Genomic DNA, 18,492 nt, shown 5'->3' with positions numbered 1-18,492 from the left:
TTTAGGCAGGTGAGATGCAGGATTTACTAGTATAAGCTCAGACAATTGCTTTACCTTGAGTAAGGCATTGCTTTTTTTAGCTGCTAATACCTCTTAAGAAGCAGCAGTTCTCCAGGATTTCAGCAGGAATTTCTCCTGGTGCTTCCCAAGATTCAGAAGAATCCTTAAAAAGTCATTTTAACCTGGGAAGGCTTTTCCTGGTCCTGCTGCTGCCCAACATCTTTGACTGGGAAACTTTGTGCATGCACCTGATTTTGGTGTAGAAAAACCCCTGAGCAAGTTTGAATTTGAATGGGAAACTATTAGGAGCTTCAGGGTGAATGCCAGGAATATATTATGTGGTCCCCAACAGTTGGGCTTGATCCAGAAGAATCTTAATTCTTCTTTACTTGAAAAACATACGCTTTATTAGAATGTTGGGGTAAGTGATATTTATCTTATGTGTTAATTTCACTTCATGCATACATGTCTCTTCAGCATGTACATGGGTACTTGGCTGCACACACATCCCCATACATACATTGATGCACACACACACACCAAGCTCTGAATGAGCTCTGAATGAGACTTTGAGGGTTGAGGAAAAACAGTGAAGAAGATGCACTGAAATTAGTCTACCACAAAGGCTTACTGAAGAACAAAAAGTCCGAACTGGTCTACAAAAAAGACCAAATGAAGAATAGAAAAGAGACATGGTAAGACAAAATATTATATGCCCAGTATATTTAAAAAAAACAGGCAAAGTAAATCACAACTAGACATGACAATGACCATGAGCAGGAAAGTTGGAGAAAGAGTCAAAAAGTTTAGGCAAACAAGCAATTCTCCAAGCCAAAAATATCTCATGAGGCTGCTGTCTATGTTTTTTTCCAGAGCCTTTCTCTACAACTGGCAGCGTTATGGATGCCAACTGCTGACTGTGACCCAAAATTCACCGCACACCCGGCTGCAAAGGAATGTTCACTATGACCTCTACCAGAAGAAAGGTAGGTTGAAGGTCTACGTGGAAGTGAAACATGAGAAAGACCAGGGAGTGCTGATAGTACAAGAGAGGGAAAATGAAAATGCATATTTGTGCTTCCTCTGGCCTAATGACCTACAAATTAAATAGGGATGCTTATTTAGGATTTGGGCTGCTGAAAGGAGAGAAGAGATACACATGGATGAGAGGCTGTGCATAAAAAAAAACCTGGAGAAAGAACATCCTTCCAGCTGATACACATCTCCTGTCTTGATTTATACACTCTCAAACAAATAGAAGTTGCCTTCCCTAATATACTTAACTGAGTGCACATCAGTATCCATTTTAATATCTGATGTAACTCTTAGTATCTGTCTGATCTCCAACTTGCTCTCAAAATCTGGAAGGGCATCTGGAGTAAATTGATCTCTGCCACAGCTGCTGTGATAAGTGCAAAAGTTCACATATGTGCCCCAACCCCTTTTCATAGTTAAGTCATTATAGGAGGCATCAGCATCAAATTTATTGAAAGCATCCTCGGGATCAAATTTATTGAAAGTGTCATAAATCTTCAGTCTTATCTTGCTGTAAGGGACAGACAGAATGAGATTTTGGAGTAAAGCCTTGCTCAAGGTCCTATGAACGTAATGGGAATCCTGATGGGCTACTTTCCCCATTACCTCCTATCAGCGACTTTGAAACAGCAAGATTGTTTATTTATTTATTTATGGAAACTTATATTGACGCCTTTTCGCGCATGGCAACTCAAGGCAGTTTCCAAGAATTGTTGGTCCAACATTGGTTGTTGCACCTGGATTTGTGTGTTTTCCTTCCTAGATCTAAGAGATGTGAGCCTTGTTCCTAGCCAAAGAAGCCCATATGCCTCTATTATCTGATAAAAAAGCAACACAGCTTTTCAAAAAGGTTAGGTCTCACATTGTCCCCAGGATTGGACAGCTGGGACAAAAGATCCTTTAACCTTTCCAGACAGTCTGCTGATGAAAGAGAAGTCCAGCAGTGACCCACATATTACAGTCAATGTTCCCTCTAAGCTGCGTGGCCGCACGGCCATGCACGTGACAAGAAAACGCCATGATGTTTAATGTCACAGCATCCTAGGAGTGCATGTGTGGCACCCCATCCCCTTCCTTCAGGGTGGGAGTGGCTTTCCGAGCTTCGCCCCCTCCCCTCTCTTCCCAATCGCTGCCCACCGCCCCTTGGTGAAAGCCTCACCTTCACTCAGCGGAGCTGGCTGGCCAACCCCAGCGCACAAGCCAGGCACCCACAGATGCGCCCAGCCCGGACGGTTGCTCCCCCTCCCCTGTTCCTTGAGTGGATGTGGAAAGCACAGCCCCCTCCCCAGCGAAAGTCATGCAATATTTAGCATGTTGAGATCCCTCCAAGCCACCGGGGGTCTTTCTGTCCCTGTCTCCTCTGCTCAGTGAAAAAAATTCAGGTGCTCAGGCATGAAATATGTGCTGCTCAACACTATTCTTTTCCACGCGCACTGAAAAAAAATTAGAGGGAACATTGATTACAGTATAGGAATAAAAAAAATACACATATGTGGCCTTCTTTTTTCTTGAACTCATTACAGCATGCTCATATCACATGAAATATAACCACATTCCCAAATAAATAGCCCTCTCTTACTTGACTCCCATATCATCTTGCATTAGAAGTTATTTCTCAATTATCATTTCACAGGTTATGTAAGGAAATGCATCATAGGAGATGGGACAACCTATAGAGGGATCCAGTCTGTGACTGAAAAAGGAAAAACCTGTCAAAAATGGCAACTGAAGTTTCCTCATGATCACATGTAATCTATTTATGTCACCCTTTGAACTTCTTTGACTGTCTGAGTGAACAAATGAGTGTGTTTGATTCGGAGGGCCTGCCGGGGAACGCGGGAGCCATAGGGGTGGTTGAGGGAACCACGGACACGGGAGTGGGCCCGAGCATTACGGTCGTAACAGGGAGGGGCAGATATGGCGGGGACTTTAGGGCTGGCCATTACCGGGTAAGGAGGGCTCGCTACGTCATAGAGATCCCTCCTTCCGGCCCTATGAGTCCCACTCCAAGGCCAGATGGCGCGAGTAATCAGGACCCTGGTCTCAGGCTGTTGTCGCTAAATGCCAGGTCTGTAGTTCATAAGGCTCCCCTCGTCCGGGACTTAATTTTAGACGAGAGGGCAGACCTGGCATGTATTACTGAAACCTGGCTGGGCCCGGAGGGAGGAGTCCCCCTCGTAGAGATGTGCCCAGAAGGTTTTCAGGTGCTTCATCAGCCGAGAGCCCAGGGAAAGGGTGGAGGTGTGGCTATTGTTATCCGAGAGTCTCTAGTACCTCGTAGGATCCCTGCTCTGGAGCTTGTCGGGTGTGAGTCCCTGCTGGTGAAGTTGGACCTCAAGGGTCAAGTGGGTTTGCTGTTAATGTACCTGCCTCCCAACAGCGTTGTAGCAGCCCTCCCCTCGCTCCTCGAGTCGGTAGCCGAGCTGGCAATTGAGTTCCCCAGGCTTATGGTTCTGGGGGATTTCAATTTGCCTTCGCTCGGTGAACACTCTGATGGAGCGCAGGAGTTCATGGCTTCCATGACAGCCATGGGCTTGACCCAGGTAATTTGGGGCCCAACCCATTCAGCGGGTCACACGCTCGACCTCGTATTCCTCTCGGAGCAGTGGACTTGTGATCTTGGTCTGAGGGGTAATGAGATCATACCCCTGTCGTGGTCAGACCATTGCCTACTGAGGCTTGACTTTCGGAGGCCAAACCTCCGCTGTAGGGAGGAGGAACTGACCAGATGGTTCCGCCCCAGGTGACTTATGGATCCCTTGAGGTTCCAGACGGAGCTTGGGGCTATTCCTGATACTCTCGCCCACAGTCCAACCCTGGTTGCTGCCTGGAACTCGGCAGCGATGGGGTCCCTTGACCAGATTGCGCCACTACGGCCGCTCCGAGGCTGTGGATCCAGGAGGCCCCCTTGGTTCACCGAGGAACTCCGGGAGAGGAAGCGCCGGAAGAGACGCCTAGAGCACTCGTGGAGATCCAACAAATCCGAATCGAGCCGAGCACTTTTAACATCGTGCATCAAGGATTATATCAGGGCAATTAGGACGGCAAAAAGATCTTATATTGCCACCTTGATTGCCTCCGCCGAGTTGCGCCCAGCCGCCCTGTTTAGGATAACCCGTTCCCTCCTAAATAGGAGGGATACGGGGGACCCCTTGCAGGGTAGGGCTGAAGAGTACGTCCAGTTCTTGGCGGACAAAGTTGCTCGGCTTCGGTCGGAGTTGGACTCCGATTCTGCAGATCCAGCCGAGGCACAAGTGGATAATCTGGCAGACCATCGCTGGGTTGAGTTTCAGGATGTTGCCCCTGGGGATGTGGACAAGGCCATGAGAGCTGTGAGTGCCTCCACATGTGCACTGGACCCGTGCCCCTCCTGGCTGGTTGTCAACAGCAGGGAGGTGACACGGGGCTGGATCCAGGCGGTTGTTACCGCCTCCCTTCGGGAGGGGGTCTTTCCCCCCGCACTTAAAGCGGCGGTGGTGAGACCCCTCCTGAAGAAACCATCTTTGGATCCAGCCGTTCTTAGCAATTACCGTCCAGTCTCCAACCTCCCCTTTGTGGGGAAGGTTGTTGAGAAGGTGGTGGCCTTTCAGCTCCAGCGGGCCTTGGAGGAAGCCAGCTATCTTGACCCATTCCAGTCCGGCTTCAGACCTGGCTACAGCACAGAAACCGCTTTGGTCGCATTGACCGATGACCTCTGGAGAGCCAGGGATCGAGGCCATGCCTCCATCCTGGTTCTCCTTGACCTCTCAGCGGCTTTCGATACCATCGACCATGGTATCCTTCTGCGACGATTGCGAGAGGTGGGGGTGGGAGGCACTGTTTTGCAGTGGTTCTCCTCTTACCTCTCGGACAGGTCGCAGTCGGTGTTAGTTGGGGGGCAGAGATCGAACCCTAGGCCCCTAACATATGGGGTGCTGCAGGGTTCGGTCCTGTCTCTCCTATTTTTCAACATCTACATGAAACCGCTGGGCAAGATCATTCGGCGGCACGGGATAAAATACCACCAGTATGCGGACGATACCCAGCTGTATCTGTCCGCCCCGTGCCAACTCAATGAAGCGGTGGACGTGATGAACCAGTGACTTGAAGCTGTTAGGGACTGGATGAGGGCTAAGAAACTCGTGCTCAACCCGGATAAGACCGAGTGGCTGTTGTGTTTCCCTCCCGCCAATTTGGCAAATACTCCATCTCTCAGGCTGGGGGGTCAAAAATTATACCCCTCAGACAGGGTCCGCAACTTGGGAGTCCTCCTGGACCCACAGCTGACTTTCGAACACCATTTGTCAGCTGTGACCAGGGGGGCATTTGCCCAGGTTCGCCTGGTGCACCAGTTGCGCCCCTACCTGAACTGGGAGGCTCTCACAACAGTCACTCGTGCCCTTGTGACCTCTAGGCTGGAGTACTGCAATGTGCTCTACATGGGGCTGCCCTTGAGGAGTATTCGGCGACTTCAGCTAGTCCAGAATGCAGCCGCGCGAGCGATTGTGGGTGCATCTCGCTTCACCCACGTAACACCTATCCTCCGTGAGCTGCGCTGGCTACCTGTCGATCTCCAGATACGCTTCAAGGTGCTACTTGCCACCTATAAAGCCCTTCATGGTAGTGGATCTGGGTACTTGAGAGAACGCCTACTGCCGATCACCTCCACATGACCCATTAGATCTCATCGTTTAGGCCTCCTCCGAGTTCCATCCGCTGGCCAATGCCGACTGGCCACCACGCGGAGGAGAGCCTTCTCGGTGGTAGCCCCGACCCAATGGAACGATCTCCCCGTGGAGCTTCGTACCCTCACCACTCTCCAGACCTTCTGCACAGCCCTTAGAATCTGGCTATCCCGTCAGGCCTGGGGCTAAAGATTGTAACCCGCCCGAATGGTATGAATGTTGCATTTTAATCATGTACTGTCTTATATGTAAAAGTCTGTTTTCCCCCCCCTTCCTTTGGATTGTGAGCCGCCCTGAGTCCCCCCAGGGAAAAGGGCGGCATACAAATAAACAATCTAAATCTAAATCTAAATTCTTGAAAGGCAATGTGTAAATACATCAAATAAAGGCAATGTGGAAATCAATCACAGCAACTTTAATGGGGGTGGATTTTGACTACTAGAGTTTCTGCAGCCAGCATGCTAGTTGGGAGAATGTTGGGAGTTGAAGTCCTCACATCTTAAAGTTGCTGAGCTTAGGAAACACTGGTATAAATACACAAATTAAATAACATAAGAAGAAGTGGGTACTACCTATGCAGGGAGGTATTGTTTTCCTTTATTACTGCTGTTGTTGTTGCTGAGGCCAATGAGAAAGAAAGAAGAGTAGGACAGAAGGAATGTCCCTGAATAATATCTTCAGAAAAAATAGAACAATAATTGGGCAGTTCTTCAAGGCATGGCTTCCTATGTTGAAGATTCTTATAAGACATACATCTCTGTGCTAGTAATGTATATAATTTATTATGGTCATAATGCTATGCACAATGAAGCGTAGTGATCACACTTTGAAACAAGATGGCGGCACCTATGGTGCTGCCAAGAAAACAGTTCAGGGGCGTGGCAGGCCGAGTTATTACCTACTTGGCCGAACTAGTCCAAACCGGTAGGAACCCACCTGTGATCCAGAACGAATCTCATTTTGGAAAGCTGGCTTAGGGAATCGTGCTCTGTACAAAATTGCTACATCATCAAGCAAGCCAGATGTGGTCCATAAGTGAATCTATCTACTTTGCTTGGTCTAACTTTATAAGTGACAGGATGTAGTGCTTTGTATTCCAGTCAAGAGCAGCATTACACTGTCCTAGGAAATGGAATGCAGGTGGCAAGAAAACAAACAGAAAACCAATGCATCCAAACCATAATTAGGTGATAAGTCTTTTTCGCCCTGTTTCTCATTTCTCTTGAATAAACTCTTCCTTTACTATTCCAGTTCAAAGGTGATGATATTGAGGGTAGACAACAGAGAAAAATATTTCCCCAAGCCCGATTTCTTGATGTTTTTCTGCTCATCTATCACTTTTAAAAAATAAAAAATAAATCTATCCTCCATCCATCAGTTTCTTTGTCTTGTGTTGTATTTTTGTTTCTTAAGATTTCATCCATCCCAATATAATGGTTTAGAAGAAAATTTTTGCCGGAATCCAGATAATGATTTGCATGGTCCCTGGTGCTACACAACTGATCCTGCTACCCGACATCAAAGCTGCGGCATCAAGAAATGTGAAAATGGTAATTGATTTAAGATGTCTGCAGGACACACATAACTGCATATAACCAACCCATACAATTAATTAATCAGGGACACATTCATTTTTAAAGATTTTTTAAGCATATCTTAGTTATTTTTATAAATAAGGCAAGGTGGCAGATATATAATATTCCTTCCTCCTCCTATTTTCCCCAAAGCAATTATTTTGTGAGGTGAATTGAGCCGAATTGAGAGAGGGTGATTGATCCAAAGTTACCCAGCAATAACCCTGTTTCCCTGAAAATTAGACCTCCCCGGATAATAAACCCAATTGGGCTTTTGATTGCATGCTCAAAAATTTTTTCTGAAGGAAGTGGAGAATATAGTAAAATGCAAGCAGCACCTGTTCAATGCGCCAGATAATCAGAGTACTACTATAATCTTGATTGATGACCCTTCCTAAACCATATGTCTATTTGATCTAGTACCAAATACTGCTTTCCTTCCAGATGCGTATTATGCCCATGGAACTTTGTTAGCTGGGGCATGTGTGTTGATTAGTGTCTCTTGTGTTCCTTCTGTCCAATGTTGTCACATATTTGATTGTTCGTTTGTTTTTTGTTCAATCCTGGGATCGTACAGAATGTGTGAATTCTCATGCTCTCTGTCTAGTTCATTCATGTAAATTAGTTTTCTTAGGTACCTTCCCTTCAACCTTTTGATCAAGATGTTTAGGGAGCCATGTAGATGATTTTAGAGAAATTATCCAGAAGCCACTAAGATAACAACAGGAGCAAGCTTGGAGCCCAAGGTACAGGGAAAATATGAGAAAGAGACACATACTGGCTTCTCCTAAATCCCAAAGTATGAGAGGGAAGGAAGGGGGAAATTAGTTAGACTTGCAAATTATTATAATCTTTTTAAATAATGTTGAATCAGCCTCCTGATTTGGACAACTTTGCAGGGCTGACTAGATTCTGAGTGTCTCTTACTGCATACCTCTTACATTAATGCTCTGTCTTTGCCTTCCAGCTGTCTGTGTGTCATGTAATGGTGAGGATTATCGGGGATTCGTTGATCACACTGTGTCAGGCACAGAGTGCCAACGCTGGGACCTGCAGCACCCTCACAAGCATCCATACCTGCCAAACAAGTACTGATTTTAGCCATTGTGTAATCTGTAAAACAGCAGGAAAAGGGGCGTTTTCTATGAAATGTTGCCATGATGGTACTTGACAAGGAAATCCATGGGAGATGGAGCTATTAATATCAGTCAGAGGAATTGGCTCATATGAGTAACGACTTTGCAGTTGTCAGAAACCTTTTTCACACTAATGTGGAATACACGTAGTGGCGACACAGACACTTCCAGGTTTAATTTCAAACATCTCCATGGCAGCCTGGATCCATAGCAGCGTAAGAGGAACCTTGTTAGATCAGAGGTCCAGTGGCTAGTTCAGATTTTTTTTTGTTGCCACAAAAGTAAATTATATACCTTTGGAAAATGCATACTGGTTATACCTGCAGAAGCACTTTAGTTCTTGTGTTCTATACATTGGCATCCGTGCATAATAGTGTGGCTTTGATAGACATAATCCTTTATATTTTTTAACGTTAAATTGGTGGCAATTACTTATTCTAGCACAACATTTCATAGTACATTTATGTTTACCTTGGAAATGTAATTAGTTAGTTAGTTAGTTAGTTTATTAGTTTTGTATGCCGCCCACTCCCGAAGGACTCCGGGCGGCTTACAATAAAAAGGGAAGGGGGATAAATAAGACAATACAACAATTTAAAATACAACAACATTCATAATTAAAGTGGGGCTGGATACTTCAACAGCCCCAGGCCTGCCGGAACAGCCAGGACTTAGTAGCTTTACGGAAGGCCGGGAGGGTAGTAAGGGTCCGGATCTCAACGGGGAGATCGTTCCAGAGGGCCGGAGCTGCAACAGAGAAGGCCCTCCCCCGGGGGGGGGGTGTCGCCAGCCGACATTGGCTGGCAGATGGAATCCGGAGAAGGCCTAATCTGTGCAATCGAATCGGTCTTTGGGAGGAAATTGATAAATTCCCTTTATCATGCCCAAATTTCCCAATATTCAGCTTTGTTGTGTTAACTGAGGCCCCAGGATTTTAAGAAAAGGCGCAAGACGAACTTCACCACAGTGTATCAGGCTTCCTCTTATTAATCTTTAAAAAAAACAACAACACTCTCTTTGCAAGTTTTAAAAGAGAAAAACAGAAAATAACATACATAAATAAAAAATTATAATAACCAGCTATTTCACATATGATAAAATTTCTGCCTAAAACCATTGTCAAGCAGTGTGCAGCAGCTTCCAAAAAAGCCAACACAGTTCCAGGCTGCATAAACAGAGGGATAGAATCAAGATCATGTGAAGTGTTAATACCACTTTATAATGCCTTGGTAAGGCCACACTTGGAATACTGCATTCAGTTTTGGTCGCCACGATATAGAAAAGATGTGGAAACTCTAGAAAGAGTGCAGAGAAGAGCAACAAAGATGATTAGGGGACTGGAGGCTATAACATATGAAGAACGGTTGGGTATGTCTAGTTTAATGAAAAGAAGGACTAGGGGAGACATGATAGCACTGTTCCAATATCTCAGGGTTTCCACAAAGAAGAGGGAGTCAAACTATTCTCCAGGTCACCTGAGTATGGAACAAGAAGCAATGGGTGGAAACTTATCAAGGAGAGAAGCAACTTAGAACTGAGGAGAAATTTCCTGACAGCTAGAACAATTAATCAGTGGAACAGCTTGTCTCCAGAAGCTGTGAATGCCCCAACACTGGAAGTCTTTAAGAAGATGTTGGATAGCCATTTGTCTGAAATGGTATAGGGTTTCCTGCCTAGGCAGGAGGTTGGATTAGAAGACTCCAAGGTCCCTTCCAACTCTGCTATTGTATTGTATTGTATTAAGATGGGCAGAACTGAGCTAAACTGATCTCATTTGGTCTCATTTGGTCTCATTTGGTCAGGGGTGGGTTTCTCGCCCCGTTCCAACCGGATCGGTTGGAACGAGGCCGGCGGCGTCCTCACGCACGCATGCGGCGCGCGCGTGCACGCACGCGGCGTCCTCGCGCACGCACGCAGCGCATGCGTATTAGCGTTTGCGCGATGCTCCAGCTGCTCCTGGAGGATCGTGCAGGCGTTCTGCGCATGCGTGGAAAGTGCAAAATTCAAAAAAACCGGGTAAGGAGCGGGCGCGGGTGTGCGGGCGCGCGCGGGCGCGGGGGGGGGGGGGCTTCGCCGTTCCCGGAAGTTACTTACTTCCGGGTTCGGCGACCAACCGGATCGCAGGGACCGGTGCGAACCAGTTGAAACCCAGCCCTGCATTTGGTATAAAGCACCAGGCAGCTTCCTATTGCACCTACTAGCCTCTTACAAGCCTGCTTCCAATTTGACACAATGAACAAACACCATAGTTATAGCCACCAGAGGATCTGCTTTTTCCTTTGATGTTGACATCATGAAGCACATCCATTTTCAATATTGAGAATAGTGTTTTAATTCTTCCTTTCTCTGTTATTTTTTAAAGATACCCAGATAAAGACCTTGCTGATAATTATTGCCGTAATCCTGACAGTTCTGAGAAACCTTGGTGTTACACAGTGGATCCTGCCAAAGAGCGTGAATTCTGTCACATTCATAAATGCAGTAAGTCCTTCTGAACTTCAGGACCTATTTGTAGATATATCACAAAGGGATCAGTCATAGTCTATTTTTCAGACACCAAGGGGAATTTGAAACCTTATGTGGAGACCAATCTGATCTTTTAATGCATTTACAAAAGCTACATGTAATAAAGAAAAAAATAATCTTCTTATGATGCACAAAATTTGTCTCTTAATATATAAAATGCACTGTGAAAGTCCTCAGGGTGGTTAAATTAATGTAATTACTTTCTAGTTCAGTTTGCATCCTAGTTAGTCCCTATATCCAGATCAGAGCAAGCTCAGTTCACTGAACAAAAACTATAGCTTGAAACGTACATATTAATACATCTACAACAACCTAAACACGGTTAACTAGCCAATGGGATAAAAGACAGACATAAGCACAGAGAGAGAGCTATAAACAGCAGTCTAGAGATAAAAAGATAGAGGCCTTTAGTAGCAACAATCTCTGTTATCTATCTCAAAAGGTACAGAACTTTCCAGAGCCTCTGAAAACAATACTGGAAGGCAGTCCCAAAGGAAGCAAACTTTGTTTATTCCAACCTTAACACTTTTATGTGCATAACAGTAACACAATAGAAACATAAGGCAGGACACCAGATAAATAGGAAAAAAAAGATGGATGGGAATGATGTGCTCAACAATGTATGCAGAGTTGGGTTTTTTTGTTTTTTGTTTCTTTCTGCTGAGTCAGTGTGGTCTCTAATCCAGTGCTTCTCAACCTCCGCAACCCAGCCAGCATTGGAATTCTGGGAGTTGAAGTCCATGCATCTTAAAGTTGCCGAAATTGAAAACGCCGCTTCCATCCATTTTGTAATTGTAGATTGCACTTAATGAAAACTGGAATGTAAATTTTGCAGTTTTTTAAAATTTTGCAGAACAAAATTTTAAATTTTTAAATTTTAGATGCAGTTTTGAATCTTGAATAAGTTAAAACATTATTATGAGTGAAGGCGAATATACGTGTCCCAGGAAAATGTTGCAGGATCCAATCTGGGTTGGTCACTGGGGCCGAAGGTTTAGTCTTCCGAGCTTTTGGACTCTTGCTGGAACTCATCTCTAGCAGAATGGGACCAACCCAGATGGGATCCCCAAAACATTTTTCTCCAGCCTCTTTGATGTAAGTTTAGGAATGAATGTAGTATCCTTTTTTTCATTCTGCTATGAAGGATTTGTGATACACTTTGTGATTTGATTTCCATGGATTCTCCCTTTTGGAAACAGAGAAACATCCACATCTGCCTATTACAACCAGCTGCTTCCGGCTGAAAGGAGAAGACTATCGAGGCAAGGTGAATGTCACTACATCGGGCGTCCCCTGCCAACGTTGGGACTCACAGACACCACACCGACACAAATTCCACCCTGAGAAATATCCATGCAAGTATGCATTGGTGATGCTGTTCTGCCAGAAATATAGTCAAAGTAGAAATGGGAGTGGAAGCATTTCCTCTGAAAAGGTTTCCTGCTGCTGGGCATAAAAAGTCCTTTCATTTGAGCTTCATCCCACTATATGAGATTATCCATTTTGGTTTGGGACAAAAATAGAGTTTCTTCTTTTTTGGTCTACCCTATAGATCAGGAATGGGCTAATTACCCCCCATTCAACTAGGTGGACCTTTGCTCTCTTGTTTTGAAGATCAGTGTGAGCATTCCAAATAATGCACCCATAGAAAACAGAACTCCAAGGCAGGTAGATTCCTCAAAGAACAATTTTATTGATACATCATATTGGCACAACGGGTGAAAACCGACTCTAAAGTTCCCATAGTTTTCAACTAATTAAAGAGAAAGTTTTCCTTGTCATCAGTCATATACTCTAATCAAGGTGCTGACCCATTGCTTGGTTATTTCACTCCTCCTCTCCCAGGCACCTGTTGAAATGACCTTGGTTCTCACAGGAAAACCTTTTGTTTTGACTGCAAAACTCCAGCTAACTATTTCCCTCCCCCTGCCATCTAGTGGCAACCCTGAAGCCTCAAAGATGGCCCCAACCAGGTTCGCTTCAGGATTGACAATCAGTCAAGTGATGACACTTGGGCATATAATGACTTTATTATTTCACTAGAGGCAGGAAGGCTGTTTCTGTCAAAGTAGTTTTACACATATCAGCCCATGAAAAAGGGACATTATTTTTTTGTTGTTGTTTGCACAGCATGATAAACAATAAAACTTTAGAAAATGATTCAGAACTGATTCTCTTTAAACACTGTGCATCCTATGCTTTATGGAGTGTATATTCAAAAAAAGGAAATTCTTATTACAGTTCAAAAGGGAAAAAGGAAAAGGAGCCAAATACTTTACTAACTCCTCCTTTTGGGTTTTCTCCAACAAAATGTTCTTTGAAAATTGCCTGTGAGCTTTGGATTCATTTAGGAATTCCACTTGAATATCTGTGCCTCTTAGTGCCTTCTCTACATTTCACTCCCTGTATTTTTAGTGCAGAAGTCAAACAGGATTGAGGATGGATTGCTGTGCCCATCTCCATCACTCCCACTTTCTTTCCTCAGAGTGACGCCTTTGTGCTGTGACATCATAGACTGTGGCCAGATTGCCTGCAGTGCCTCACTCTAAGCCTTTTCTCGTGAGTGAGTGAAATGTCATTCACAAATTATATCTTGACCCCAAACAATGCCGGTTGTATCATTTGTGAGCCCTCATTGCTTGCCCCAAACCTGTCTCTGCTGTATCCAATTCATTTTTAGATGGTGGTATCCTAATTTTTGAGTATGCTGCTCCCCATCAGCAAGCTGAATGATTTCTTCTCTGGCTTTGCTGATGCCCCCTAAGCAAAGGAACTAATATGGAAGCTTTCTTCTTTTCTTTGGAAACTTGGAAAGTGTCTGGCAGGTTTCTCCATAGGCACACTTGCCCCAAGGCCTCATTCTCAAGTCTTAAAGCAAGGCATGAGGATAGGCAGGATAGCTTGACCATAAAGATTGTCCATCTTAGAAGAAACCCTGATTCCAGATGTCACTAGTTTTCTCTCTGAGGACAGATGTATTCCAGGCCAGCCTCTGGTGACAATAGCAAAATATTTTACCTAGAAAGGACAGCGTCTCAGGTTCCCCAGTTATAAATCATTTAGAGATTTCAAAGTTAAGACAATCTATTGAAGGAGCTCAGAAACTGACTGAAATCCTATATAGTAAACTAACTTGGATGATTACAGAACTCTGAGACTGTGTAAGTCTAAAAAAAAATCTTATGACTACAGGCTATGTTATAGCTATGGACCAATTAAGCCTGAAGAATCTTCCAGAGTGCTCAGTCTTGGAAACTGCAACGGAGTTTATGTTGGAGGCCAGCCAGAAGCATTTGGGTCCATCTTCAGGAGGGTGTTGAGGTTCTGCCTTGCTTCTACCTTCTAGAGACCTAAGTGAGAATTACTGTCGGAATCCTGATGGCTCAGAGGCTCCCTGGTGCTTCACTACTATGGCCAGACTGCCTAGAGCTTTCTGTTTCCAGATCGAGCGCTGTGCTGAGGATGTGGAGGCAGAAGGTAAGAATGGTGGCCCTGAGTTGGGATCTAGATGATGGTTTTTCGCAGTGACTCTTCTCACAGGAGTCTGGGCTGTATTATTCCTAATTCTTGAAATACCATTGTTTATTCTCCTGGCATGAGGAAAGAAGCAGAAAAGTTCGGTTCAGTGACAAAAGGGCGCCCGACAAAAGCGCGCCCGACTAAACCGCGGTGACAAAACCGCGAGTTCTGAACCGCACCGATGAATGAGCGCTGAATCGCGCCGACAACAGCGCGCCGACAGAAGGGCGCTGTAAACCTAACCCTAACCCTAACCCTAAACCTAACACTAACCCTAATGCTAACCCTTACCCTAACCCTAACCCTAACCCTAAACCTAAACCTAACCCTAAACCTAAACCTAAACCTAAACCTAACCGTAAACCTAACCCTAAACCTAACCCTAAACCTAACCCTATACCTAACTCTTACCTTAACTTAAATCGCCCTTCTGTCGACGCGCTGTTGTCGACATGCTGTTGTCGGCGTGTTGATGACATCGTGGTTTTAGCAACGTGGTTTTGTCGGCACGCTTTTGTCATGCATGCTTTTGTCGGGACACGGAAGAGTTCTATCTGCATATCATTTGAGTGACTATAAAGATTCTATATGTCACCAGGATTCCATATGTCAGAGTTGATGCGATCGAAGGGGAATCTATAGCAAAATACCGAGTGCTTCTATTTTTCCATCCCAACTCCTGATTTTCTATTCCCCCTTTCAGCCCATCTCTAATCCAACTTTCTGTAGTCACCGAGGATGTTCCTTTCTCACTGTAATGTTTCCCCCTCAAGGTTACTGCTTCTAGAAAGTCTTGGGTTCTCAGAGATTCTCATTAGTTACTGAACAGAGATTGGTAATCTGTTGCTCTCTAGATCTTCCAGGAAAGCACAATTCCTTGGTAGTTGGAAAGTGTAATGCTTGTACATACTGTCTGTACTTAGACAGGCAAATGAACTCAGGTGAGTCTTTGATTTCCACAGACTGTTACTATGGAAATGGGGAAGATTATCAAGGCACAGTTAGTAAGACCCGGAAAGGAATTACCTGCCAGAAATGGAAGGAACAAACCCCTCACACACTCCAGTAAGTATATGAATGGTGGGAAATCTATCCATATGCTGCTTCCACTTCCCTCTTTAAGCCTTGGTCATGACAGTGAGAAAGCATTAACCCCATTAGTACCCAGACTTCATGAAAAATGCTCAGATTGCAGCAATTTGGCCTGATTTTGAGAGAAAGTATCTCACCTCTCATGGCCTGTGCTCACCTAACCCATTCATTATTTTTCTGAGGGCAAGATTGACAGGATCTTAAATGTGTCATTAGTAACCATGCCAAGCTTTTGAGAAATAAATGTTAATAATAATAATATGGACTATACTTCTATGAATGAAAGTATAAAAATGGACCTAGCAAAAATAATATTTTCAGTGTCAGGGGAAAAAATATCTCAATGGAACACAAGGAGAAAAATGGTGGCTGGTCACTTGCTGTAGGCCCTTTCTTAAGTTCTGGAACTTTGGCAAATTGGTGAGCTCATAAAGCTTACTGAAAAAAGGGAGTTCTAGAATAGTACTTCCCTATTGTATGGCTGCTTTGGGAGATAGAAGCCACCTTCTCTTTAGGATGAAGGTGGTGGGCAAGGCCATAAAAATAGAAATGCCCTATGTTCATAGTCCATTGCAGCCAGTGGTTGGATTCATTTTTTTTTTACTACCAGATATGTGGGCGTGGCTTTGTGGGCATGGTGCGACTTTGTGGGTGTGGCCGGGAAAGGTTACTGCAAAATCCTCATTCCCTCCCGATCAGCTGGGACTCAGGAGGCAGAGAATAGATGGGGGTGGGGCCAGTCAGAGGTGGTATTTACCGGTTCTCCGAACTACTCAAAATTTCCGCTACTGGTTCTCCAGAACTGGTCAGAACCTGCTGAATATCAACTCTGATTGCAGCTTTTCCCCACAAAGATGATGGCTATCCATCCAAGAAAGAACATCTGTTGAATGATGTGACTGTATGATTAAGAAAGAGACAAGTGAGAACAGAAAAGGTGATTGGATCATTTAAAGACCAGATATCGCTCATTGTTACCATTTTATGTCCTTGTATCAGAATTCTGCAAACTCCTTCTCAGGTTCTCTTATATTCAAAGTTCCCTGTAATTTTTGCATTTATTTTTGTTATCTTTGCCTTTGATCAGGGGAACAGTAACAGCCTTTTCCCAATTGTCAGAGAGACACAACCTTCGCACATTCAACAAATTGTGCACCTACTCTGCAAGCAAAATAGATCTGCATTTTAAGATGTCTCTATCACTCTGTTTCCACCAGCAGCCTTATCATTTTTCAACATTCTCACAGCATTATTATTCTTATTCAAAGCTCTAAAGTACCCCCTCCAAATCAGTTATCAAAGACCAAGGTAGCTGAGTTTGATGGAGACTATACAATGAACAAGTGCAATTTATATATAAATAGAGAAGAGCTACAGCAGGTAGATGTAGTACCTTTTTTGAGGGGAAATGTGTTTGTCAGAAGTATGCAAATAGATGAGAGTGAGTATATCCCTTTGTGAAGGAAAACGGCATTTTTTTCAGGAGTCAAAGATGAGTTTTAGGGCAAAATTAGTATCTGCCGATGGAAATGCTTTCAAGTGTCTGAATCGTCCATAAGAATACATTGACAACTGTGTGTAACTTTTATGAGGGGGAAAAAAACCCATTAATCTCCCAAATACGAAACAGAAAAAAATGGCACAATACTGAACAGTCTTCTTGAATTTTCTTAGGCATTTCTTTCCCTTACTACCTAATGTGCGTCTTGAACAGAACTATTGCCGTAACCCTGACAATGACAGTCATGGGCCTTGGTGCTACACTATGGATCCTAACACTCAATTTGATTACTGTGCCATTAAACCATGTGGTAAGTTTGAGTCATGATGAAATAATGGACGCTGCCTTCGTGTTTACTTTTGGGAGCCAGCTATAGGTGTCATCTTCTTGCTTAGATTTTCTCCTTGAGGCCAAGATTTTTCATGCCCATGTTGACTTCTTTGTGGCCAGATGAAGTGAGGGCTATGGCATACCTGTCCTGTTTTGATGCAGTAGTTGTTTCTTTGTATGCAGCATAAATTGTTTGAGCATTTGAATTTTGAACACATAGTAATAGGTGGTGCATGCATTCACAATATAAATTAAATAGTCTAGCTGATTCTAGTACAACCACAACTCCCATTTCCAAGAGGGAAGATGGGCAGCATATAAATTTAATAAATACATGAATAAAATATACAACTACATGATTTTTTTTGTTTATCATTGAGGTATTGATATTTATAATAGAACTGAGCATCTCTTATTTTCCAAATGTTATAGATTCCAATTCTATTAACTTCAGACAGCAGTGGTTTGGGAAAAGGAGAATGTTCATTTAACAATAACCGGAATACATGTTGCTTCAAATACTTGCAAAGTAGTAGATTTCCTTTGTTTGTTTTTTCCAAAAAAATAAATGGAGTATTTCATGTCTTACTTTTTTGGCTTCAGAAACAGTTATGAATATGTAATGGCATATTATTCTGAATGCCAAGTATTTTGCTAAAACTAATGCCTGAAATCTGGTTTGGCTGGATGCTGTGCTAGAAACCAGAAAATTCTGAGTTGCCTTCTTAAAATGATCCTGAACCAGAAGATGCCACAACAAAAGCTCACGCATAGTTCAACTCACAATCAATTTACAGAGGCATGCTTGTCACTCACTCAGGACAAAACACATGTATTTTGTAGAAATAAAAGCCTTCTACAATGAATATGAACGATAAGCTTCGTAGGCTTTGGTACCTCAGAGACTGCACTGAAATAAATAAACAATACGTGGAATGTAGTTGTGCGCGCATCAATCCATGTTTTGCTTTGTTTCTAGCTGATGACAAGAAGCTGTCCCTTTTGCTGAATCCAGGTGAGTTTTCTGCCAGGCATTCTATCTGTGGTAATTTTGTGAGAAAAATAGTTTTGATGAGAAAGTGAAACAGGTGTACAAGTTTTCCCTCTGCCTTTGG

General features: G+C 43.8%; 1 protein-coding gene across 1 annotated transcript in view; it reads left to right on the top strand.

Moving 5' to 3' along the window:
- Positions 1 to 18,492, top strand: part of MST1 (macrophage stimulating 1) — a 33,932-nt gene that overhangs the window by 2,319 nt on the left and 13,121 nt on the right. The window contains exons 3-12 of the mRNA XM_032210430.1: positions 874 to 986; positions 2,669 to 2,783; positions 7,113 to 7,249; positions 8,241 to 8,361; positions 10,772 to 10,890; positions 12,135 to 12,294; positions 14,282 to 14,412; positions 15,417 to 15,519; positions 17,221 to 17,357; positions 18,357 to 18,392. Coding sequence (XP_032066321.1) covers positions 874 to 986; positions 2,669 to 2,783; positions 7,113 to 7,249; positions 8,241 to 8,361; positions 10,772 to 10,890; positions 12,135 to 12,294; positions 14,282 to 14,412; positions 15,417 to 15,519; positions 17,221 to 17,357; positions 18,357 to 18,392 — 1,172 coding nt within the window. The remainder of the gene's footprint in view (positions 1 to 873; positions 987 to 2,668; positions 2,784 to 7,112; positions 7,250 to 8,240; positions 8,362 to 10,771; positions 10,891 to 12,134; positions 12,295 to 14,281; positions 14,413 to 15,416; positions 15,520 to 17,220; positions 17,358 to 18,356; positions 18,393 to 18,492) is intronic.

Source organism: Thamnophis elegans, chromosome 2 (genome assembly GCF_009769535.1).
Source record: "Thamnophis elegans isolate rThaEle1 chromosome 2, rThaEle1.pri, whole genome shotgun sequence".
Lineage (NCBI taxonomy): Eukaryota > Metazoa > Chordata > Lepidosauria > Squamata > Colubridae > Thamnophis > Thamnophis elegans.
Note: the sequence above shows the minus strand (reverse complement) of the source record. Positions and strands in the feature narration are given on the sequence as shown.